Source organism: Peromyscus maniculatus, chromosome 1 (assembly GCF_049852395.1).
Source record: "Peromyscus maniculatus bairdii isolate BWxNUB_F1_BW_parent chromosome 1, HU_Pman_BW_mat_3.1, whole genome shotgun sequence".
Taxonomy (NCBI): Eukaryota; Metazoa; Chordata; class Mammalia; order Rodentia; family Cricetidae; genus Peromyscus; species Peromyscus maniculatus.
The window spans coordinates 212,023,057-212,048,835 of NC_134852.1; the positions used below are offsets into that span (position 1 = coordinate 212,023,057).

Genomic DNA, 25,779 nt, shown 5'->3' on the forward strand with positions numbered 1-25,779 from the left:
CTAAAGTGGTCCAGTCTCATGTACTACTCCAGCCAGGACTTGAGGTAAGCCCTATATACTTTTCCATCACACAGAAACTGACAACAAATGATACAACTAACTCTCCCAGGACTTGACCATTATTTCAGTTTTCTCAGGCTTCCCTAGAGATGTCATCACACCAGACAACAGAAAGTAATTTTAAGAACATGGCACCCACATTCCCAAGAGGTAGGGTGGATTGTTTTTGATTGTGCGATGGATTATGGATATTTGTCATCATGTGGGGGGTTGGTTACAAGTTTTTTTTTTGGAAATGGTCAGAAAATAAGCTAAACATAGGAGATTAGATTTAGGGATCTCATTCTGAAAAGGGGGGGATACAGAAATAGGATAAAAGGGTAGATTATTGAATCTGCTTTTAAACAAAAACTACTAGTCAAATATTTACATTGGTATAGACTTTTGTATATTGATACAAATTTAAGGTCATTTTTGTTAGACCATACTGCATTGTAGATGTAACCAACCATCTTATTAAATAAGAAACACAGAACCAATGCAAAGAAGAAAGCCAAGAGATCAGAGCTAAGAGCCTTACCTGCCTGCTGAAGCTAGCCAAGAGACCTCTCTGAAAAAGACCTACTTCTGGTGTGTTTGTCTTTATATAGTCTTTCTGTTCTGCCTTCTCATTGGTTGTAAACCCAAACACATGACTGCCTCGTCACTGCCTGTAAGTACAGCCCTCCAGGTCTTAAAGGCGTGTGTCTCCAATGCTGGCTGTATCCCTGAATACACAGAAACTTACCTAGTTCTGCCTACCAAGTGCTGGGATTATAAGCGTACACCACCACCGCCCTGCTTTCCTGTGGCTTGCTAATAGCTCTGACCCCCAGGCAACTTTATTTATTAACATACAATTAAAATCACATTTCAGTACAAATAAAATATCACCATACTGCACATACATTTCTACTCTTTTTTAAGGTATTGTACCTATGCAGTTCATCTAACAATGTAATGTAAATTTCTAGTCCTTGAAAATTTTTATTACCAACTTGTAGCATGAATCTTAAAAGTCTTATTAATAAAATCAAACCCAAAGCCAGTTATTGGGGTGAATACTGGAAAGTCAGAGAGAGAGAACAAGCCACAGCTATCTCACCTCACCAGTTCCTCAGCTGGTCCTCTTTCCTCAGACTGGAAGCTTCTGAGTCCTCATCCAGAATGAATCCCAGCTGAACTGTGCTGCTTCAAAGCCTGAAAGCTTAACCAGCCAAATGCTTCTAGTTTCTGGTCCTCACGCCTTATGTACCTTTCTGCTTTCTACCACCACTCCCTGGGATTAAAGGTTCGCTTTTTGAGATTAAAGGCGTGAGTCGCCATGCTTGGCTGTATCCTTGAACACATGGATTTCTTCCTCTGGAATGCTAGAATTAAAGGCGTGTGCTACCACTACCTAACCTTTATGTTTAATATTGTGGCTGTTCTGTCTCTGGCCCTAGATAAGTTTATTAGGGTACACAATATTTCTAGGAACACAATACCACCACACCAACTATTTAGGATAATAGAGAAATACAGGTTAGTAGTTAGTCACCTATTACAGTCAAACTTATAGTCATATCAGGTATGTCTTCAAGGACAAACAGATGTATTTTAAATAGAGAGGTTGCCTTCAAAACAGTTCAGAGATCTATAGAATATGGCATTTAAGATGTTTTTTTTTTTTTTTTTTTTTTTGGTTTTTTCGAGACAGGGTTTCTCTGTGTAGCTTTGCGCATTTCCTGGGACTCACTTGGTAGTCCAGGCTGGCCTGGAACTCACAGAGATCCACCTGGCTCTGCCTCCCGAGTGCTGGGATTAAAGGCATGCGCCACCACCGCCTGGCAAGATGTTTTAATAATATAAGGTTTTTTATGACAATGAGACATGTCTGCTCATAGTAGTACCAATCTACTTCAGAGAAGATGATGGGCATCAAAGAAACTTCTTATGGAGTTTGTTTTCTTTGTGACAAAAGGTAGGCACTAGGCAAAAATGTGCCCTTGCCTCAACTGCTGACAGTATGCTGTCCAGATTGGACAAGCAGGATACAAAAGAAAGTGACTACTGAACTTTGCCAAGACAAAGCAGGACAGTCCTTCAAAATTTCTGCTTCTCAGATAAGTCTGTCAGCTGTTCTAGGCCTGTAGGCAGAAGATGGATGCCCCAGCATTACAGAGGAACCTTGGGTGACTGTCCCGGCCGCCATCTGTTTCTGTCATTTATGTTTTGGAAGTTGTTTGCTCTTCACTTCCTGTTTACTCAGTTAATATTATTTCCTTCTTGGGTCTTTGATGGAGTTGTAGACTATATAGTTATAGTTTTCCTTTTTACCAAATTTAGGGAAAAAAGCTCACAAAACAGGTGTAAAATGTATAACAGTTAAGAGACATAAAAAGATAGTTTTTGGTTGGTGATACAAGTTAGAATAGAAAGTGAATTAGGTACAACACTTTGGACTCACCAAAATAGGATAGATAATGGAGTGTTTTCTCTGAATTTGTCTAATGCAAATGGGCTGCACGTTGTTAATGTAATTTTTACCTATACATATTTGTATATTGTAATTATACTTATTGTATATAGTTTTACTATGTTAGCGTTAAAACATTCCCTTTTTATCGAGACAAAAATGGGGAAATGTGTGATATTTTGATTGCATTCTGACAATAAAGTTTGTTTTGAATCAGAGGGCATAGTTAGCCACTAGCTGACCAAAATTAACCATAGAGGTTTTGGAGGACTGAGGAAATAGTAAGGCAGGGCTTAGGGTCTCAGCTCTTTTTGGAGGAAGGAACGGAAGCAGAAGGAGATCATTGGTGGCTTCTTTGCAGCTTCTTGGATCATTTAGGTTCTTACCCCAATATCTGACTCCTATTATTGATAAAGAATAATTAGTTAAATGCTGAGAGAGAGAGAGAGAGAGAGAGAGAGAGAGAGAGAGAGAGAGAGAGAGAGAGAGAGAGAACCCAGGCTGGCCCCAAAGCTATATTTAGCTGAGGGTGACCTCTAACTCTTGAACCTACACCTCATTAAGACTGAATACAACTCCATTGTGTGTTTATACTGCATATCCCTATCCATTTCTCTGGTGATAGGCATTCTCTCCCTGTCTTCACTATTGTGAACAAGTGTGTTAGATGAACAAGTATCTCTGAGGGAAAAAATAACTTAGTAGTAAGTGCTAGTAGTTGCTGAATAATTGAGTAAACTGCTTTTGTTAAAACTTTAGGTGACAGTGCTTGAGGTAGAGTAAAGAGAAGTAGGAACTGACCTTCAAGGAAAAGGAAGAATTGATAGGTAAGAACTCATTTGGAGGCATCTAGGAAAACTTGGGGTCTTTCCCTTGAAAGGCCCCATTTCCAAGTGTAGCTGGCCTTCAGCTCTTGATTACTCATGGAAACTCTGTCACCTTTCAACTAGGTCCATGTGGAGCATGTGAAACTTGGGAAAATGTGTTCAACACACTTACCAGCACTTTAGTGGGCATGGAAATACATACATATAATTGAATGAAGTCTGTTGTTGGATCAAGCCAGCAAGACAGTCCACACAATGCTTTTCATTATGGCAAAAGTTAACAATGCAGATGCCACCACCTCTTGTCCATTACACATTATTTCTCACCAAGGGAGTAGAACATGGGAGTACAAGGCTAACCAGCGTCTGCTACACCTTTTTTCCATGAAGGGTGTATTGCTCCCAAGGATGAGCTGTTGAAGATTTTTTTGCTCTTCATGGAAACTACCATCATGTTTTACTATAAATTACTTTAGATTTATTAAAAGTCAGCTTCATTAGAAAGGTTAGATCTAAATGTTTTGTTAACAGTACACAAAAGTAAGTGGTTTTCTAGGGTAGGGGAGTAGGTGGAAGTAGAAAGGGAAGCACTTTCTTTACTAAAGGACTGCAGTTGTTTAGACAGATGAGTGCTCATAGCATCAACCATGTAATCATCTGAGGACAGGATGAATAGCAGCAGATCCGTGTACTGAATTCTTCTATGGGCTCTTAACTGTCCAACACTGTAACAGTCATTTGATTCTAATACAAAAACGAAATCCAACAGGTACACACAAAGTTAAGAAAATATATTTGCAATAAGTAATAAGTGAAGTACATTAACAGAGAATGTAAAATATTAATAAAAAGAAGATAATACAAAGTGGTCCAGGGTTATTAATAATTAAGAGAAAAGACATAGGAGTGAATATTCATATAAAAGGATGCTCAAACTCATTTATAATTTAAAAATGCAAGTAAAATCAACTATACTTTTTCCAAAAATTTGGCAAAAATTTAAGTAAAACTATTGTGCCAGAAAAGTACATGCCCTATCTACCAACATTTAATATTTAGAATCTGTACCCTAGCAGGTACTGCTAGGCACCATCATGGTGTTTGAAAGTTTGTGCACAAGAATGTAATAGTATTTGTAGCTTTAAATAATTCTGAGATGGCCACATTGTAGAACTAGTAGCATTTTGTATAACCATTAACAGTTGAGGAATAACTGTTATCTGTTTTATAAGATGTCCATGATATATTCTAAGAAAACAACTTAGGAACTCTATTGACATTGTAGATAACAGTGGTATCTTAAAGCTTGTGGTGTGTAGCTTGCATGTGTGTATGTGTGTTATACACATGCATAGGTAATATATTTTGCTAGTTTGCTGTTACTTTTGTGACATATTGTCACAGATTTAATGACTTGAAGGAGGACAGATATGGTGATATTTTATTTGTACTGAAATGTGATTTTAATTTTATGTTAATAAATAAAGTTGCCCTGGGGTCAGAGCTATTAGAGCCATAGCAAGAGCGTGGTGGTTAGAAGAGCTAGGTAGATTTCTGTGTGTTCAGGGATACAGCCAGTATTGGAGACATACGCCTTTAAGACCTGGAGGGCGGTACTTACAGGCAGTGATAAGGCAGTCATGCGGTTGGGTTTATAACCAATGAGAAGACAGAACAGAAAGACTATTTAAAGGCAGACAAACAGGAAGAAGCTCTCTCTCGGGGAAGCTAGGAGCACTGCAGGAGGTAAGATTTTATCTCTGAGCTCTGACCTCTCGGCTTTCTCTTTTACATTGGCTCTGTGTTTCTTATTTTAATAAGACGATTGGTTACATCTACAGACAGATGGACATATTACAATTCTAGAAGTCAGAAGAAACGAAGCCTGTAATTTTAGCACTCATGAGGCATGTATGTAGACCTGGGCTATATAAGAAAGACTCCTTCTTTAAAAGGGGGAAGAAATGGATCTCAAGCTGGACGGGGCACACATCTTAAATTCCAGCACTTGGGAGGCAAGTGGATCTCAGTGAGTTCAAGGCCGGCCAGAGCAATGTAGTGAGATACACTGTCTTAAAGAAAGGAAGAAAAAAAGAAAGAAAGAAAGAAAGAAAGAAAGAAAGAAAGAAAGAAAGAAAGAAAGAAAGAAAGAAAGAAAGAAAGAGAACGAGATCTTGGATAGTTCATATTGAGTGTGACAAGTCTGTGTCTGTGGGATGACTTATCCCTAATAGGTTTGAGGACCAGCCGGCCCAAAACAGTAATAAGATATTCCCTGAGAGTCAACCTGGGTCTGCCTAAGGGCCTTAGCAACAGCAGCTGAGATATGATCTGGAGATGGCTTGGATCAATGAGAGGCAGCCATGTCACACCAGCAGATGCATGTTCATCAGACCTTCCCCCACGTTGGGGTGGAGGGTATATAAGGCTTGCCTCTTCCTGAATAAACTGAGCTTGTTGTTTTGACATTCTCCCAGAGTCTGTGTCATTGACTCTGTGCCTACTCACTCACTCCCCTAAAGGGAACATCAGCATAGGTAATGGATGTAGGAGCACACAAATTCTAGTATCAGACAAAATAGACTTCACAGAGGGACTAGAGAGAAAAGGTAAAGATGTTACTTCAGACTGATTCAGGGAACAATCATCAAGTGACATTAATGTTCCAAATATATGCCCCCAACACAGGTACATCCAATTTCATTAAAAAGTACTCTGCTAATTGACAGGTCATTCTAACAAAAATAAAGCAAATAGCATAATTAAATGATTTTAAATTAAACATTTTAACCATTTTTAAGTACAGTATATTTACATTGTCAAGCAGCTGAAATTTGGTAAATAGTAATTTGGTAAGTGAATACCAAATTAGATGATAATTCTGTGTTTAGTGTTTTTTATGAAGATTGTGCTGATTTCCATAGCAATAACATCATTTTACATTCTTGCCAGTTTTATATTTTCGCCAACACTTGCTATCTTCTGTTTCTGTAAACAGCCATCCTAATGGTCCTCAGTAGGTTTTGTCAAATATAATCATTTGACCACAATGTGCTTAAACAGCCCTCACCATAGGAAAGTTTCCTGGTGCCCACATTCCCCCTTCTGCCCTGCCAGGCAGTTTCTGATCCTCCAGCACCAAGGCTTAGGACTCTTTCTCAACTGCTGTTTGGTTCCATATCATCTTTGTGTCAGGTCACAAGGTCTTTATTCTTTTATGATTTATTTTTAATTATTTGTGTGTGTGTGCGCGCACATGAGTGCAGGTGTCCATGGAGGCTGGGGACATCATTATCCCCTTGGAGCTGGAGGTCTATGTGGTTGTAATAGCCCAATGTGGGTGCTGGGAATTGAACTCAGATCCTCTGTGAGAGCAGTACATGCTCTTAACTGCTGTGCTATCTCTCCAGTCCCCATCACACTATCCTGACTATGGAAAACTTAGGTAGTAAGTCTTGAAATTAGGCAGTGGAATTCTACCAATTCTACCTATTTATCAGAATTGTCTTAGCTTTTCTGGATCTTTGCAGTTCCATTTAAAATTTAAAATCACTCATGCAATTGTTTACAAAACCTGGTAGCATTTTAATAGGGATTTCACTGAGTCCATTACTAAGCTGATCCCTAAACAGTGGTGTCAATTTGACTAATGAATACAATAGCTTTTTGTTTATGTCCTTTAGGACTGAGTAGCATTCAGGCTTCTCTATTCAGCCATTTTTGTATATTTTTGTAAGATACATGTAAGATATTTAAAAAATATTTTATGTCTTTTAATTTGGTATCCCTTTAAACTTAATTCTGTAATTATTTATTTATAGTATAAATGTAACTAATTTGTAATATTGTTTGTGTATCTTGCTGAGTTTACATCTTAGTTCTACTAAATTTAGTCTATAGGATTTTTCACATACTAGCATCTATAAATATTTTTTTCAATTTAGAAGCCCCTTTTTCTTCTTACTGTACACTGTGTACAATACAAATATATTATGAGTGAATATGAGATCAAACATCTATAAGGTGGCCAGCAAGACCCTAGGTTCCTCCAAATAGAAACCAGGAACTACCTTGCTTACCTTCTAAGATCCAGGGACATTCAGGGTAGAGTGAGTATGGTACACCAGACACTCATGTTAGATTTTTAACACAACAAGCCCACACTATAATCCAGAAACAGAGCAAAAGAAAAACCTGGTCCAAAGCCTTCACACTCCCCAGTAATTCTAATATTCAGTCAAGCTCTTAGTGGCTTGGGTACCGCTGAGTTTGCTGGGGCAAATGTTTTCAGTTGATCAGTCCAGGGCACAGCCACTTGTCTTCACAGGACTCTTAAGATGGGACACGGCAGTCAATCCGTGGAATGCTGAGGACACTGACAGTGACCTTCAGTGTGATGACCTTGGCTGAGCACATGCTGGAGACAATTGAGTGGGTAGCTCAAATAATCTCTGACCTCACAGACTGCCCAGTATCAACCAAAACAGGCTATTTGTTCTCTTGGGCTCAGCTCAGAAGCTATTTTATCCAGCAATCTGCTAGCTGCAAGGAACTACAAGCATGATTGTCCCATAAAAGTCTATCTTGGTGGCTCAGGGACAGAGATAATTGTTTTATTTTCCACATCTTTGGATTGCATTCTCGTGAGCCATTGTGGAAATCAGGGAGGTGTGCACGACACTGGAGGATATCTGTCAGCTTATCTTTTTGTTTTATTTTCTGTAGTTCTCAATTGCTTGGTTCTCTTCCTTGTCCCTTTTCTATTGGGGGGGAGCACTGAACATTGTCCTCAACTGATCATTATCCTCTGTAACCTTGCTTTCTAAGACCCTGACATCTGACTCCATGTGAATAAGACTGAGTTCTTTTTGACTAGTCCTGTTTATCCAACCACAGTCCTGTTGCCCATCAAGCTCGGTTGGTCTCACTAAAACTCACTACTTCTCTCTGTGCACAAGGCAAAAAAGTACATAACCTTCCAGTTGGCCAGAAAGCAGCTTAAAATTCTAGAGCTGCTTGACTCTGAATCTGTTCTGTGGACAAACACTGTCCTTTAGGAATGGCGTTTGTTTACTCTGCACCAGCTGATAGCTGACTGTGAAGCAAGAGAATGCATGTTTGTAATGTTCTGCCTCAGATTCAGAATTCAGTGTCTGCTTGAAATTTCAAAAAACCCCGTGTGCTGGTGAATTTAGTATCGTGGAGCAACATTATTCTAGTGGACCATGAAATAATTCAGCAGTAGTCCACATTTATTGGAAATAATATTTTGAACCCAAGCAGCTTGTGGTCATTAAATGTGTGTGCTCATGTTCTCATTCATGGGCCATTGTTAAATTTACAAAATGAGAACTTTCAGAAGCACAGCACATTGGCGTCTTCACACTAGGGGCCTTCTTTGTTCATTAATTGTCAGCTTTTCCACTTTATAACAAGAGACATACTTTTACTTTGAAAAAAAAAAAGGTTTGGTATCTAAATCCAGGTAGAATTAGAATGTTTTCTATGTACTACCCCTTAATATATGCTAATGAGTTTCTCATATTACATTTTAGGAAATTGTTAACAACTTTCTAAGCCCATATTATCAGTTTATTTAAGTTGGATTCTTTTTATGAACTTACTATTTATATGTATGTATGTGTACTTATGAGTTTATGTGTATCACATGAGTTCAGGTGTTTGTGGAGGCCAGAAGAAGGCATTGGATTTTCCTGACCCCCTGAAGCTAGAGTTATTGATGGTTGTCAGCTGTCTGATATGAATGCTAGGAACCAAACCTGGGTCCCCTGCAAGAGCAATAATGCTTTTAACCACCCTACGTCTCTCCAGCTGCAAACCTGGATTATTAATGATGAAAATGATTTATTCAATAGGATAACTTCCTAAGCTGCCCCCTACTTGTGCTGGTTTGCTGCTGCACTTCTCTGAACCATCCCTAGCCGTCTTGGGTCTGACAATGGTCAGTGCTGAGCCCATGAAAGAGAGAATCTAATGTTGACTGATGCTCATGGACTAGCACAGCTACTGCTTGGTCATGGAGAGCTACACCATGTCCCTCTGCCCTGAGGCCCATGTATAAGAAAGACACTTTTATAGTCAAGACCAAATGGATATTCATATCCAGCCATGGATGTTAAAGTCTCACTAAGTCTTCATCCTAAAGACAGGTATCTCACAAGTAGCACTTCGCAAGACAGTATAGACACTGTCCTTGAACTGTAGATAAAGCTTCACATGACAACAGCTGGAGCCAGGTTTGCTTTCTCTGTTTGTGATGCATGCATTTCCTGTGTTCTGCTAATGGTGGGCAACACCTTTCCACTACTATAACATTGAATGATGATAGCATATGTATACATACACATATATGTTTCATGACTATGAGGCATGGTTGTGATTCCACTGACTGTTCATATTATGTTGGATGAATTCAAGCTGGAAAGTTTTATTGGTGCTGCATCTTGACTTTTAAGTGGTCCCAGAGGTTTTCATGGGGAAGGTTTGATCAACAGGAAGGCATTATTGAGAGGAAATGGGGCTATGGGGAAGTGAAGCCCAGTGGGAAGTCTGGGTCACTGGGGAATTGTGGGGCCTGCTTCGGTCTTGGTCTCTCTTCTTAGCCATGGAGCAGTTCTGTTCTGCTACACACACACTTGATCAAAATAGTCCTTGACATTTTATTGGTTCCTAATCTCATATTTTTTTGATCCTGTCTGTGGTGCTTCATACACATAATCCAGTATTTCAAGTGTTGGTAGATGGATAACAACTGGAGGGTGGCTTCATTAATTTTCCATAGTTAAAGTGGTCATTCCTCCTCTTTTCCTTCAGGGTTACCCTCCCATCTGGCTAATGAGATATTGTTTATGGTCTGGAGGAACGGAGAGGTGACAAAGACACCCTGTGGATTCATGAAATCAACATGGAAAACACTGAGTTCTAGAGTGTAGAGGCCATGGAGACTCTCCCCCATCCCTCTCTGGCTGGTGGAGTCTGGGAATGGACAGATACACAGCAGGTAAAGTGTACCAGTTTGCCAGCATGTCTGTGTACACAGCAGCTATATATAAAATAGTAAAGCCAAGACAGACCAGTGGCTGAGGCTAAATACCCTCTTTGTAAGGAGAAATCCTGAGCTGTGAGTACCTCTTTAGTCAGTGATGGCTCTTTAAGAGTGGGCTGTCTGATTCTAGGCATGGCACAGGGTATCTGACTGTTGGACTATTTACTAGTCATTAATCCCTCTATCTCCATGGGATTTCATACTTGGAGCCCTAGGAACGAATCCTGAGAGAGAAGAGCCTCTCTCTGGTCTTCAGGAGGAGAGAGACAGAGACAGAGAGGGAAGGGGAGAGAGGGAGGAAAGGAGAGAGGAAGAGAAAGGAGGAGGGAGAACACTAAGGAGAGGGGGAAATGAATCAAGGGGACAGAGGACAGACAGGCATCCTAGTTCTCACTATTGAAGCACCACACTTCTGGCTATTGTTCTCCAAGCCCCAACAAGAATAGGAAAGAACATTTAATTTTAGGACCATCCTTGGTTTTATATAACCAGCAAGAGATAATTGGGAATGATCAGCTCTTCGTATTTCTTAAACAATGGAATATTTTCCTCCTGTTTCCTAAGGGATAGTCACCTTTGCTTATCATTTCACAATCCATTTTTTACAGAAATAGTTCATATATAGACATTCATATGAAAATGGATAGAGTAGCTGGCTGACTGCCAGAAACCCCAAACTTCACACTGAGAGACTTTACAGTTTGAAGCATAATGTAAGCATTTAAAACAATTTAAACTCAAACCAATTCTATGCATAATAATTTAAAACAAAGCCATGTCTTGTAGATTTTTAGTTTTATATATAGAAGTTAAAGTAAGAAAAGGTGAGCCCACAGATTATATGACATGATATTCTTTTTCAAAAAAAATAAAATGTAAAATAACTTAGCAACAGTCACTAGGCAACACATTAGCAAGCATATTGATTTTGTGGAAAGAGACACGTTCATTGTTGGATGAGAGACTTTCTATGGAGTACTGTTCTTAAGATTGCTGTGTTAGGTCTTGATAAAACATGCTGTTTTATTCTTTTCATTCTGGCTTTAACTAGAGGCCCCTGTTTATCCTCTAGGTTTGTGAAAGATAAAAGGATTCTGTTTGAATAAAATACAACTTTAAAAGATGTTTAAAAAAAATCCGTGTTTTTCTAAAGCAAAATATCCTAAAAGTGTAAGTTTTTACATTTCTCAGCTGAATTATTTTGTTTTACACAATTAAAATGATGTATTGTTTTTGTTTATTAGTTCAATATGAAATTATCACTTATGAAAAACAATATGGAAATTATTCTAGAATCTTTTGAGCTGATTAATTTTTATTTTAAAATGAAAAATTCCATTATATTGACTGCACTTAAAACAAGTGTGGTCTATTTTGTAAAACAGACGGGGTCACATTTGTCTTACATCCTGATTAATTTAACAAAGGTCTTCATTCATAATGTTCAATTTCAAATATAATTTTAAGAGCTGTGTTCTCTGTCTGCCACAGTTTCATGGGATACTTTTTAAATGTGATGTTGCTTCAGTGGATGACACCTTCTCCATGTTATGTGTGGATAAAGCAAAAACAAGCAGTTAAGTGAGTGGCCGGGGAGGATGTGAGTGATGGGTTTGGGAGCTGCTGGCCTGCCCTGAGGAGTGCAGCCTCTGTTCTCCAGGTTTCTGCAAATGAAACTGAGGACGGAAGTCACAGAGAGAGAAGAGGAACACGGGCTGGCAGGAACTCCCGGGACAGTTCTGGGGACAACAAAGACACCAAGAACTGGACACAGGTGCCACAGTGTCTCGGGCTCCATCAGACTTCCACAGTGATCGCTGATGACGGTCTTTTTTGTGGAACTTGTATTTTTCCATAGTCTTGATGCTCCTTGAGTTCCCCTGTTGTCCGTTCAGCAACGGATCTTGCAGGTAGTGACAAATTGCTGCAGGTGACGAACTGTCCCTTGGCACCGCAAACAAGACCCTGCTTTTCCTCATGGGGCTTAGAATTGTTACCTGAAATCTTCTGAGATCAAGTGCTCTCTGAAGTAAAAGTGTTGTTGAGTTATTACAGATGCAAATAAGAAAAGGACAAAGTGGGAAGTTTTACAGCTATGGCAGAGGCTTGATACCAATGGGAATATGCCCGAGGGGCCTGAGAGCCAAGACCACCTTCAGAATACAGATTTGCAGAAGGAAACATGTTGTTTACATTGAGCCTACATTGACTGTAGATATTAGGAGCAGGATCACATAAAGTGGGGGCAGCTTTGGGATAGGAGGGTCATCCAGAAGGAGCACTTGCTGATTCTGGATTTACTCGGGTAAATTTTCTAGGAAGTCATAGATAGCCACCTGATAGTTGGATAGCAGGTGTTTCGAGTCAAGTGTGTGTGTGTGTGTGTGTGTGTGTGTGTGTGTGCTTGTGCGTGTGAGTGTGTGTGTGTTTGCATGTGTGTGTGCATGTGTGCGTGCGCGTGCGTGTGTGTGTGTGTGTGTGCGCGCGCGCGTGTGTGTATGTGTTTGCATGTGTGTGTGTGTGTTTGTGTGTGTGTGCGTGTGTGTGTGTTTGCATGTGTGTGTGTATGTTTGCATGTGTGTGTATGTGTTTGCATGTGTGTGTGTATGTTTGCGTGTGTGTGTGTGTGTGTGTTTGCGTGTGTGTGTGTGTGTGTGTGTGTGTGTGTGCACGCACAGGCTGGATGTCGCTGTCAAGTGTCTTCTCAGTCTCTCCCCACCTTACTCTTTGAGGCAGGGTCTCTCACTGAACCTGACTCAGGTCCTTGTGTTTGCATAGCAGCCCTTTACTCACGGAGCCGTCTCTGCAGCCCTAAGGTTTGAACATAATTAACTAGTTAACTTCTTATCACTGCCTCCAGTCAGCATCTGTGATAAAATATCGACTATCACAATTTTTCTTTTATGATAATCTGTGGTCAGTAAACCACAGCTCACCCTCCAAATATGGCTCACAAGCTAAGAATGCTTTTTAACTTTAAAATTTAAAAATAGTATTTCATGATGTGAAAATTATATGAAATTCAAATTTCAGGAACGTTAATATAGTATGTTGGTCATGCTCTTCTGCTTACATTTTGTGTGTCTGTCTGAATCCATGCTCTAATGGCAGAGTGGGATTAGTGGCATGAGAACCTGCCTGGCCCTTGAGGTCTAAAACATTTAGTACATGGTCTTTTTCCAAAAAGATGTTCAAATCTGGCAGGTGAGATCCAAGTTAAAGAGGAGGCTAGGATTACATAATACTGAATAAAAATTCAGTATTATTTAGAAACACATAATCTGTCAAACAAGATAGACGTGACGGGTAACATTAGTATCTGCGTATACACTGAAAGAGCCATCTTAAACCAAAGGAAGTCCTGGTTTACAGAATTCAAACGGAGGACAATCCTGGCTTCATAAGTGGCTGGATTCCGCATTTAAAATGGCCTCATAACGAATTACTCTTTCCTTTGGTTTTGGCTCTGCTGTCTTTCCTCTGCGTCACACCATTTGGAGGGAGACTCTCACAGCATGGAAGCAACATTGATCAGAAACAGTTGTAGAGCTTGTCGTCCTTTAAAGTATGTGTTAGTTACTGTCTCTGCTGCTGTGATAAAATACTTTGACAAGAGCAACTTGAAGAGGACTGCTTTGGCTCACGGTTCAGGTACAATCCATCATGATCCGCATGTCCTCCACAGTCATGGAGCAGAGAATGATGAGTGCTTGGGCTCAGCTCACTGTCTCCTTCCTCTACACTCTGGAGCCTCAGCCCAGGGAACGGTTCCGCCCACAGTGGGCAGGCCTTTGTGTCTCAGCCTGATATAGATCAACCACCCAGCACACGCCAGAAGCCTCACTCGCAGGTGATTCCAACCACCACAGGTAGTATCTGCCATTTGCTTCACGGAAGCCTGAGGAGCCCAGCCCTGTGGGTGTGCTCCATCACCTGACATCACCTCCACAGCCATGAGTGCAGGGCTGGGTACCTGCCATCTTTCCCAGTAGGGAGAACCCGATGGAATGAGAGAAGCATGCGGTTCTCACTGTGGATCTAGAAACACTGTGGCAGATGGTTGAGGGTTGGGGACCTCATTCTACTTGAGGTTATTGGTGTGGCTTCAGAAAAGTAAAATCCTATGAAAACAGTAAACATTTTAAGGCAGAAACATGCTGCTTTTGGATACTCTAGCTTCGTGAGCTGTTCTCTGTGACCTATTGACTTGTGCTAGTATTTTTTTTTTTCAGCTTTTCTGACGATATTGGACCTACATCTGACATAGCCACCTCTCATATGGAGTTGAAGTTGCATTTCCTATAGGCCAGTGGTTCTCCACCTTCCCAATGCTGCGGCCCTTTAACACAGCTCCTCATGCTGTGGGGACCCCAGCCATAGAATTATTTTGTTGCTGCTTCACAACTGCAGTTTTGCTGCTGTGATGAATTGTAATGCAAATATCTGTGTTTTCCGATGGTCTTAGGCGACCCCTGTGAAAGGGTCAGGGGGTCAAAGGTCATGATGGGGGAACCCACAGAATCAGCTGACCTGAGCTCCTGGAGCTCATGGACTCTGGACCAACAGTTAGGGAGCCTGAATGGGACCGACCTAGGCCTTCTGCGTGTGTGTAACAGCTGTGTAGCTTGGTCTGTTTGTAAGGCTCCTAGCAGTGAGATCAGAACCTGTCTCTGGCGCTTAACTGGCTTTTGGGAACCTGTTCCCCATGCTGGATTACCTAGCCCAGCCTTGATCCTGGGGGAGGAGCTGGGTCCTCCCTCAACTTGATGTGCCATGCTTTGTTCAAGCCCTTGGGAGGCCTGCTCCTCTCTGAATGGAGACAGAGGAGGAATGGATGGGGAGGGGGTAGACAGGAGGCAGGGGGAAGGAATAGGAAGAGAGGAGGGAGGGGAAACTGTGGTCAGTATGTAAAATAGATAAAAAATGTTAATTAAATAATTTTAAAAAAAAGACAGGGTCATATGCAGGGGGCTGCGGGCATGCACAGCAGTGACAGCCAGTGTTTAACAGGTCGGCCCACCAGACACATGACTCCCTGCTGGGGCCCCACTTGGCAAAGCCGTGGGGTTGTTGACTGTAAATGACTGGTGGTTTCATGTCCGTACTTTCTCAGTGCCTCTGCTACGCCTAATAACAGCTGTGGGGTTATTTCCACAGCCCTTCCGTGGTTTTTTTTTACACTTATTTGGCACACTTATTGTTAGTTATTTAGCTGCGTTGTGTTCTTACCCTGCAAGGAAGTGTCACGAAACACGACAGAATCCGCTTATAGAGTTTATTAGAGTTAAAGGGACAGAGAGTACAGGCCTGTGGGAGAGACACGTGCGTGGAGAAGAAGAGGAGAGAGAACCAGGAATATGGCACTCCACTTTAAAACCGGCTGGGGGCATGGCCAGGTCACATCACTACTCCACGCGCGTGCGTAGATCACATGGTCACGTTGCACGCTTACGTGGCCATGTAACGTCACGGATCCTGGTTACGCGAGACGCCTTGACCCGGAACTTGCTAGGCGGAGGTGTCCAGGTCCGCCGGGTATCCTGGTTACGAGAGACGCCTTGACCCGGAAATGCCTATCCTGACCTGGAATTGGCTAGGCAGAAGTGTCCGCCTGGTATATGCGACCGTGGGGGCGTGTTGTGAACCCTTCACTTATAGCTGTGGATGTTCTGGAAGATGACTTCTGTTTAGGCTGTATAATCTTGATGTATAGAAATAATATTAGGATATTTTACATTACTCAGACTGACAGGATTCTCAGTCACAAAGACAGCCTTTTACACGGACAGCTAGTTTTGGACCTCAGAACAAATTCAAAACAGACTAAACTGCCCCTGCAGAAAATACACAAAGACTAACTCCCAGGTGTGGTTTGTTGTTAAATCAAGGCTAGGTGTTTACGTTGAGACATACCTCCTTGCAGTAGTTCTGTTTCTGTGTGTGTTCTGACTGCTCAAGGTTCAGCCAATTGTTTACTGTCTGGAATCCCTCACCAACTTAGAGCTAGGTACATAGGTCAATATGACATTACTAGCCTCAGAGAAACTCCATGACTTATCTTGTGTTTTGAGAATGGGTAGGGCCCTGAAAATGTAACTTATAATTGTCCAGAGTTTGGCCGTGTGGCGGTGGCAGCAGTGTGTAGAGAGACAGCTGTGTAGAGCTGAGTGGAAGAGCTGCTGCCATGAAGGAAAAGCTATGTGAAGGAACTGTGGAAAGAGCAGGCAGTGAGTGAGTGTGTGTGTGTGTGTGTGTGTGTGTGTGTGTGTGTGTGTGTGCGCGCAGAAGTAGCTGAGGTGATAACATGAATAGTTAGGCAGGAGAGAGAGAGCAAGAGAGATTTTTCAAAGAGAAGAGGGGGCTGTGTGTGTGTGTGTGTGTGTGTGTGTGTGTGTGTGTGTGTGTGTAAAATATAGTTATGTGAAAAGAGTTGTAACTATGTAGAGACATTTTCAGAGAGAGGATTTCTCAAGTTGAAGTAAAACACAAAGTTACCAGAAAGTGTGTGTCTCCTTATTATCTACCCCTCATAGAAGAAGTCTGGCCCTCAGACAGATAACAGTTCTTCCGAAACCCTCGCCACTCTGAGGTCTTCTTTTCACTACCCTGGAGCAAATCACGGGAGCTGGCCTCCCACAATCTGCAATAGTCATTCGACACACAGATTGAGAACCAATTCTATGGATGGAAGTCTATCTGCTTGTCAGTCATAAGCACCATTACTTCTTATTGTCTGTTAGCATGAGTAGATGACTGCCTCTGTATGCCCATTGAGCTACTGAATATAGGAAAATGAAGTTTGATCATCTGATAAAATGAAGAATATCTCTTTACAAATAATATGCAAGTAAAAGATGGCTATTGAAAGAACTATAATTGAAGAGGTCAGACTTCTGAGTGGTATATAGAGATGAAGATGAGAATTTAAACTGGAAGAAAGCATTAACATTCCACAAGCAATTATTTTTGAATATGAATAAGACATATGATGCTATTATAAAGGAGGTTATATATTTAGTTAAAAGATTTCCCAGACACCAAAAGCTTTTACAGATGTGAAGTTTATCAAAGAGCATATTAGAAAGCAGGAAAGTTGTGTCTTACACTGAGAGCGCATTTGTAAATGTCCTCTTCCCTGGAAATTATGTTGATCAAGTTCTGTCTGAGTACTTCCAGGAGAGTTATAAATGCAGACACATTGGTTGTAGCATTTCTATTGCAGATGATGACAACAGGGATATAGGTATACCACCTGATTGTGGAGGTTTAATTGGTAATATTGACAAGAACTTTATGTCTGAAGGTAAGACACCAGATTGGAACTCAGTAAAGAACATTTTGTAAAATGTGACATAATTTGTCAACATAAGTCAGGGTGACTTACCTCCTGCAATGGAGAAACATCTTTCAAGAGAAAATAATTTGTATTTTCTGATTGTGTAATTTGCTAAGGATTTATTTGTGCCAAGAATTTTTAAATATTTTAAAATTTACCCCAGTTGTTTAGCATTTGCTACCACAAACCAGATGAAACCCTGTGGCCAAAAGCCAGACACTCCAGAGCTTCTTTTAATGACCTAAGTGAGTGGTAGCCTGTGAGTCCGTGGGAACCATGGTGGAGTGCTCAGAGCTATTTCTGAACATGTTTGTTTGTCATTCAAGAGAAAAAGCCACATGGTGATATCAGAGCTGATGACTTTGAAAACATTCTTAAACAGCTACACATGTCTGATTTGATTTGCTCAAACTTAGTAAAATTGTCTTTGAGAAACTAATTTGGAATATACTACAACCATTCACCCAAAATTTGAGTCACAGCATGAACCACACCCTCAAAGAGGAGTCAGAAACAGAATCACACACACACACACACACACACACACACACACACACACACACACACACACACAATGTAGAAAGTAAACCAATCCTGCCTACACTTGCCTTTCTAGTTTAATATTGATAATATGGAGAGCTACAAATTGGAGTTTTTAAACTGCAAAATATCAGGAACTGGAAAAATAATTGCCAAAGGTGTTGGCATGCCATCTCTGTTCACATCACCCTCTGTGTTTGCTGTTGTATAAGGAGAGTGAACTCAAGGCAGAGTACCAGGTTTGACATATGAAACTGAGTGAAATAGATTATTCCTCTTAGCTGAGGAACTTACAGTTTTGTTTTTATGGCCTGATAATGATATCTTAGTATCTTACAGTAACTTACAGTGACAAGCCATGTAGCAACAAATTATGAAAGAAAACTTCAGTAATGAAATGTGGTGGTTTGAAAAAAAAAATGCCTCCAAAGGCTCAGGTACCTGAGCACTTAGTCCCAGTTGGTGGTGCTGTCTGGGGAGGCAATGGAAGACTCAGGAGGTGGAGCCTTGCTGCAGGAAGTCCATCACTGCGTGTGTGTGTGTGTGTGTGTGTGTGTGTGTGTGTGTGTGTGTGTGTGTGTGTGTGTGACAGAGAGAGAGATTTTATCACAGCAATAAAATGTAAGAAAAACACAATTTTTTTCTTAATTTTGTTTTTATATTTTGAAATTTCAAACATAACTAATGCTGTGTATTCCTGCCTGGCATCTCCTTACATGTTTATATCATCCTTTAGCACATACAGCTTAGGTTATTTTTCTCTTCTTGACTAGACTAACATCTAATCTGCTCTATTTGTGAGAGCAGATAGCTTCTGGGGGCTGCTGGCATTGGCTGTGTGAGGTAAAGATAAAGATACTGGTGATAGGCTGGACTACAGTAAATTAATTAATGTGGGTTTACATTCTTCTTAGAGGTGATGAGACATCTTCTGGTGTGCAGGGGTGAATATAAGTTATGAACAAAGAATTTTAATTATATATCATGCCACATAGGCTTTCTAACTTGTTCCAAGTCTGTGGCCATGTGCATGAACAGCCTTGATCCTGGCCTAGGCTTCTGTGTGATGCTCTGTTCCCATGTGGTTATGAAAGACTGTACTTAAGAGAATAATCTATGTTGTCATGTTTATAAACAGGGACTCCAAAGATCAGGAATCCACCAGAGGGGTAAAAATTACCCAGTGACCTCAGGATATTGTCATTGTGAAGATAGATACGTCATGTTTTCCTGTTAATGGGTTATAATTAGCATTCAGTTACCTGTCTTTAGTTGGATGCAGTGATCACTAGGGAATTGATATGTTGTTGATCTGGTTAAGGGACCAACCATAATTAGCAGGCTGCAGACTATGTTGTTTTTTTCAGCAGTGATTTTTTTTTTCTTTACACATTGTTATATTTATGTTCTAGTTCCCATAGCAGCCTCTTGTAAGTTTGGGCAGCTAATCAGCTAGTTAGGCCTTACTGCTTTGGGGCAGCCTGAAAAAGTGTGTTGATCAGTCACTAATAAATGGCCACACCATACCTGTTACTATTCACCTGAATTTGCACATGAGTATATGGCCATAATAGAGAGAGGCTCCCTTATCACCATAATTTAGAAATAAAATTACCATTCCTTCAGAAGCTCACATAGATGGATGAACATAGCCACTGGTGAATACTTTTGGAGAAATCTGGAGACTCAAAGTGCTAGTGCGTAGTTTCAAGAAAAGATGTTTGTGTTGCTTGGTTTTCTTTTATTTCTATCTATTTGAACAAATTTTTTTTTTTTACTCAATAGACTAGTTGGATATGAATTTACCTTGAAGAGAAGTCACAGGATAGAGCCGGCTCAGTTGACAGTGTTTTACACTGTGCCCAGAGGCTGCTGGCACTTTACTCTGTGAGGAAAAGTGGCAAATGGCCCTGATAGGCTAGACCACAGCAAACTAGTTAATGGGGATTTATACTCTTCTTAGAGGCAAGCAGACATCCTCTGATGTACAGGCATGAATATAAGTTATGAGACAAAGTGTTTTAATTATGTATCATGCCACATAGGTTTTATAACTTGTACCAAGTCTGTCAATATTGAAGTCAATAAAAGTTGAGTGACTGTGAAATAAGATTTTGAATGATTAATCTCAAAGCTAAAGTAGTATGAAGAATGAATGAAAATCCTAGATACATGTAAGTTTATTATATTAGTTCATTTCTTTCTAGTTTGCCTTATATGCAGTAATTATGCTTTTCTTTGTAAAAGTCAATCATGATTATATTGAAAAAAATGTTTCATTCTGCCTTTTGGAAATAATTTTAAATATGCTCAATTGGCTTTTTATAAATGGTTGGGTTCTCAGGTGAGTGTAAATAAATTAAGTAAGAATTTTCTGAGAACTGATGCTGGAATCAGTATAAAATAGCCATCTCGGGAGGACAGGGCAACACCTACCTGAAATGTGGGTGGGACAGAAAAACCCAACAACCCTGCCTTTAACGATCCTTATATGGGGTTTGATGGACTTAATAAAACCACAGTGCATTTGCTGGGGACAATCTTGAAGGTCATGGAGTTTAGCTTCCGACCAGATGTATAAATCTTTCTTACGTCACCCCAAACAGCCATGAAGCCTCTCCTGCTCCTTGCCAATGACATTGGATTTATTACCATTCTACTTGGTTCATAAATTTTACCTTCCATCTGGTTTGGATTTCTTTATGTATACATCATACAAATTGTAGGAGACTTGTAGCTAGAGTTTTTCTCTCCGGGTCCTTCCAATCCCCGGCAGTCCCATAGCCCACTTATAAAATAAACATACAGACGCTTATATTATTTAAACTGCTTGGCCATTAGCTCAGGCCTATCATTATCTAGCTATTACTCTTCTACTCAGCCCATTTTTATTAATCTATATGTTGCCACATGTTCCGTTGCATTTATCATACTCCCTGGATGGCAGGCTGACATCTCTTCCTCTCTACTTTCCTGTTCTCTCAATTCTCCTCTCTGCTAGTCCCGCCTATACTTCCTGCCTGGCTACTGGCCAGTCAGTGTTTTATTTATCAATCAATCATCCATAGCACTTCCCCTTTTTCTTTTTTTTCAAAAAGGAAGGTTTTAATTTTAATATAGTGAAATTACATATAACAAAATAATTATCAAGCAAGAATTACAGTTACAATATTAAAGAAGATATCCTATCTATCTTATATTTGTGAGTCTAAGGTTTTATATCTAACTTATCTTTTATCATAACTGAGGAAATTATAACTATCTAGTCTTCAACCACATCAAAGACCCCAGAGGGATATACTATTACCTGAGAAATGGGAGAAGGATGCAAGCAACTTTTGGGAGTCTTGCAGGGTAGACAGAGACAGTTGGCAGCCTGGACAGTCATCCAATGTTCCTTTGTAGAGTTGGGGCATCTGTTTCTAGGCCCACAGGCTTAGAGTCTCTCAGTCATTTCTCTCTGTGTCCTGTAGAATGTCTGGCAGTTTCCTCTGCGAAACAGGAACCTGAAGGACCATTTTATCAAGCAAAGTTCAGTGGTCACCTTCCTATGGGTCCTGCATGTCCAGTTGATCAAGCAGTCCAGGCAAGAACAGTTTCTTGCACAAATGGCTCTTTTGGCCAAGGTGAAGATAAACTCCTTATGGAGTGTCTTCGATGCCCATCCTCCTCTCCAAAGTAAATCCAGTGCTGTCAGGAGCAGACATGTCCCATTGTCTAGAAAGTTTAAATTTTTAAAACATTTTAAATGTCATATTCTGTAGGTCTTTGAAGTGTTTGAAGATTACCTACATAATTGAATTATATCTATGTATACCTAGAAAAAAACATGACTATAAGTTTGACTATCATAGAAGACTAATTATTAATCTGTATTTCCCAATTATCCATTACAATTTAAATGAGTTATGTAACAGGAATCTTATAGAGTCTTATTAATAAAATCAAACCTGAGGCCAGTTATTGGGGTGAACACTGGAAGATCAAAGAGACAGAACAAGTCACAGCCAACCTCACTTGGCCAGCTTCTCAGCTGGTCTTGTTTCCTCAGACTGGAAGCTTCTGTGTCCTCATCCCAGTGGCTTTCATCTGAACTGCTGCTCGAAAGCCTGAAGCTTAACCAGCTAAAAGCTTCTAGTTTCTGGTACTCATGCCTTATAAACATTTCTGCTTTCTACCACCACTCCCTGGGATTAAAGGCTTGCTTTCTGGGATTAAAGGCTTGAGTCACCACACTTGGCTGTATCCTTGAACACATGAATTTCTGCCTCTGGAATGCTAGGATTAAAGACATGTGCTACCACTGCCTATCCTAAGTATCTAGTGGCTTTTTTGTTCTCTGACCCCCAGATAAGTTTATTAGGGTATGCAATATTTTGGGGAGCACAATACCACCACAGAGTTATATAAACATAATATCTCAAATGAGAATAGAAATTTATATACAGTATAACAAAATTAAGTTTAAACTTGTTTCAATAAACTAAAATCCATAGCAATGCAAAACATTTTAAACAAGTTGCTCTTTAAAAGTAGAGTCAATAATCTACCCTTTCATCCTATCATGTCTATATCATATCCTCATATCCCCTTTTCTTCTTTAGAAAGAGATCACATTTATAATCAACTTATTTTAAATAAAAATATTGGTTTTTCTCTGTCCCACACCAGAGGGCTCTTCTGATATGGGACAAAATAATTTCTTAACCTTTTTTTTTTTTAAGCAATATGTTTGGGTTTAGAAAAGGAGTGAGCCAATTCCATCTCCAAAGCCAGCTTGGTATATTTGGGAATTTGGGCATAGCTTCCCTTACTACTTCCTGCTGGAGGGGGCGCTGTATCTTATGGGACACAAAAAAATTTAGGATTATGGAGTAGTCTGTGAGGGTGTATTGTCTGAGCCAGTTGCCTTGAAACCATACTGGATGTTGGATAATCTGGGCCTTGGTGTCATCGGAGACCTTTCCGGGGGTCTTGGCTGGTTAAACCTGATGTATCTTAATCTAGAATAAATCCATAGCCTCTGGCTTTCTGTGGAAACAAAAGCAGAGCCTCCTTTCCAAAGCAACATATCCTTATATCCAAAATTTGAAGTCAAGGTACCTTTAAAATATACAGATTTGTTTAACTCAATAGCTTTTATGATCAAATTTTTTTTTTTTTGCAGTTAAGAAACCCAAAGACAACACAATCCAGATTCTCTGTGTAATATCCATCTTTACATGGCTTATTTTTTATACTACCTTTACTGTCTCTTTAAAGACTTTATTTTTAAAAACTATCTATTTCTTTATATAATTGTATATATTTCTTTTTTTTTCCCTTTCCAAGCCTACGTGCATTTTTACACACATTATAAAGCATTTAAAGTCTTGTTCCATCTGAATCTGTCTTATTGTGAATGTATTGTTTTAAACTGCAGCATTTGTAAGACAGAAATGGCCACTGTGGCTGGTGGCTCCACCCATCTCAGCTTTCCAACATGGCAGTGGTACATTTACCCCCAGTTCTGGGAGCCATCAACTCTTAGAAACAGTGGTTCTGTGCTTCTATCAAAGCAGTGTGTAGCCCAGAAACCTCTTTCTTTAAAAAAAAAAAACAACTAGCAAAGACTAAATCCACCACACAGCAGTGTAATGTGCCACTTGTAGACACCTCATTCCCGCCATACTGCTGATCAAACGTGCACGCCAGGAACCCGCCATAGTGACTCTAACCCACAGGCTGCCCATAACTTGAGAGAGACAACTAGGAAGCTGTTTTTAGCTCTGTTTTAGAATCTTTTTTCTCAGGTTTTAGGTGGAAACTCATGCCAACACATTGAGTGCCATTTGTAACTACAGTTTTTCTCTTTGGGTCCCGCCAGGCCCCGGCAGTCCCATAGCCCACTTAAAAAATAAACATACAGATGCTTATATTATTTAAACTGCTCGGCCATTAGCTCAGGCCTACCATTATCTAGCTATTACTCTTATACTCAGCCCATTTCTATTAATTTATATGTCGCCACATGTTCTGTGGCTTTTCTTGCTGCCACGTGCATGCCTGGTGCCCAAAGAGGCCATAAGAGGGAGTCAGATCCCCTGGAACTGGAGTCAGACTAGAGTTGAGACTGTTGTGAATCACCATGTGGGTGCTGGGAGCTGATTCCAGGCCCTCTGTAAGATCAGCAGGTGCTCTTAACTGCAGAGCTGCAGCTGCAGCCCCAAACTGGTCCTTCCTTAGGAGTCTCCGAGCACTGGAAAGGGGCTCCATCCTTGAATGTGGAGTGAACATGCTGAATTCTTGTTTTCATTATTCATTCCCACAATGAGAAGAACAGTGTCATCAGTTCCACTGTTTCAAATAACAGATCTGTAAGATCGCGGGGTGTGTGGTGTATATGCATGTGTGTGCTAAAGTATGTGTACAAGGAGCATCCTGCCCATTATTACTCTCGGCCTTATTCCCTGGGCCTGAGCCTTTCCCTGAACCTGCAGCTAGGCTGGCCATCAGAGATCCATCTGTCTCTGTCTCCAACCCTGGATGTAACCCCAGTGATGGAGCTAGAGGTACATATGTAGCAGTGTCTGGCTCTCCATATGGTTTGGAGGAGCATTCTTTCTTTCCAGCTGCCAAGACAACAGGCTTTACTGGACATAATTCCCTGTACTCGACAAGAAACATCCGTTCTCCCATCACTTTAGTGTCCATTCAGAAAGTCAGTTGAGGACATCCTGCTGCAAGAGAGGTACTCCTCTTCAGATGTGACTCCTATGGACTCAGTGCAGCTGCCAAGAAACCACTGTACTTCAGGCATAAGGCGGGAAGTCAGATCAGCCAGTGTCTTTCGTCAGGAGAACTTACTCAAGTATCTATGAAAGCAATCCTTAAATTCAAAGTAAAGATCGCTTTAGAGCCACAAAGACCTCACATCACAATGTTCAGTGTCTCCACTTTACAGAAAGAGAATCAAATCCCAGGAGGACGGTTTTGTCTCAGAAGGCTCTCAGCTACCTAGTGCGCATGACAGAGGCAGAGACCCACCTGTGCTTCCAGATCTCCATCTCCAGGCAGCTGTTCTTCCTCTCATCACTTTCTTTGGATGTGAGGTTGGGTGGTCTTTTCTGTACCATGTCCTGTAGAGAAGAATGTGAAGATGAATTACTTCGGAGGAAATAAGTACTTTGGCTGAAAAACATTTAATGATTTACTGCACAAAGAGAGTACAGGAACCTTTGTACTCCATGAGCCTGGAAAGGCAGGGAGTCCTTCCCTGGGATGCCCAAGTACTGCCTCTCATGTACAAAGAGAGAGCCTGATTGTCCTCATGTTACCCACAAGCCATCTTTTCCTGAGTAAATTTCAATTCATTAAAATTAAACTAGCCATCTAGGAAAACGGGTAAAATAGTATTGAACTAGTTGATGAGATTATCTAGCTGTTAGCTTTTTGGGAGGCAAATTTTAATAATTGTCATGGGAGTATGCTGTGGGATGTCGTTCTGTATGATGTGAATATGGGTTGCTCTGAT

At 40.5% G+C, this 25,779-nt stretch overlaps 1 protein-coding gene across 3 annotated transcripts in view; it reads left to right on the forward strand.

The window, feature by feature from the left end:
- Nucleotides 1-25,779, forward strand: part of Ccdc172 (coiled-coil domain containing 172) — a 114,428-nt gene that overhangs the window by 74,455 nt on the left and 14,194 nt on the right. For 2 of the 3 annotated variants that reach the window (XM_076563395.1, XM_076563393.1), the window contains one exon: nt 10,159-10,345. In XM_076563395.1, the coding sequence (XP_076419510.1) occupies nt 10,159-10,218 (60 nt within the window). In that variant the 3' untranslated portion in view covers nt 10,219-10,345. Of the gene's footprint in view, nt 1-3,256; nt 3,325-10,158; nt 10,346-25,779 lie in introns of those variants that run through there. The other variant, XM_076563394.1, reaches the window with a different exon arrangement.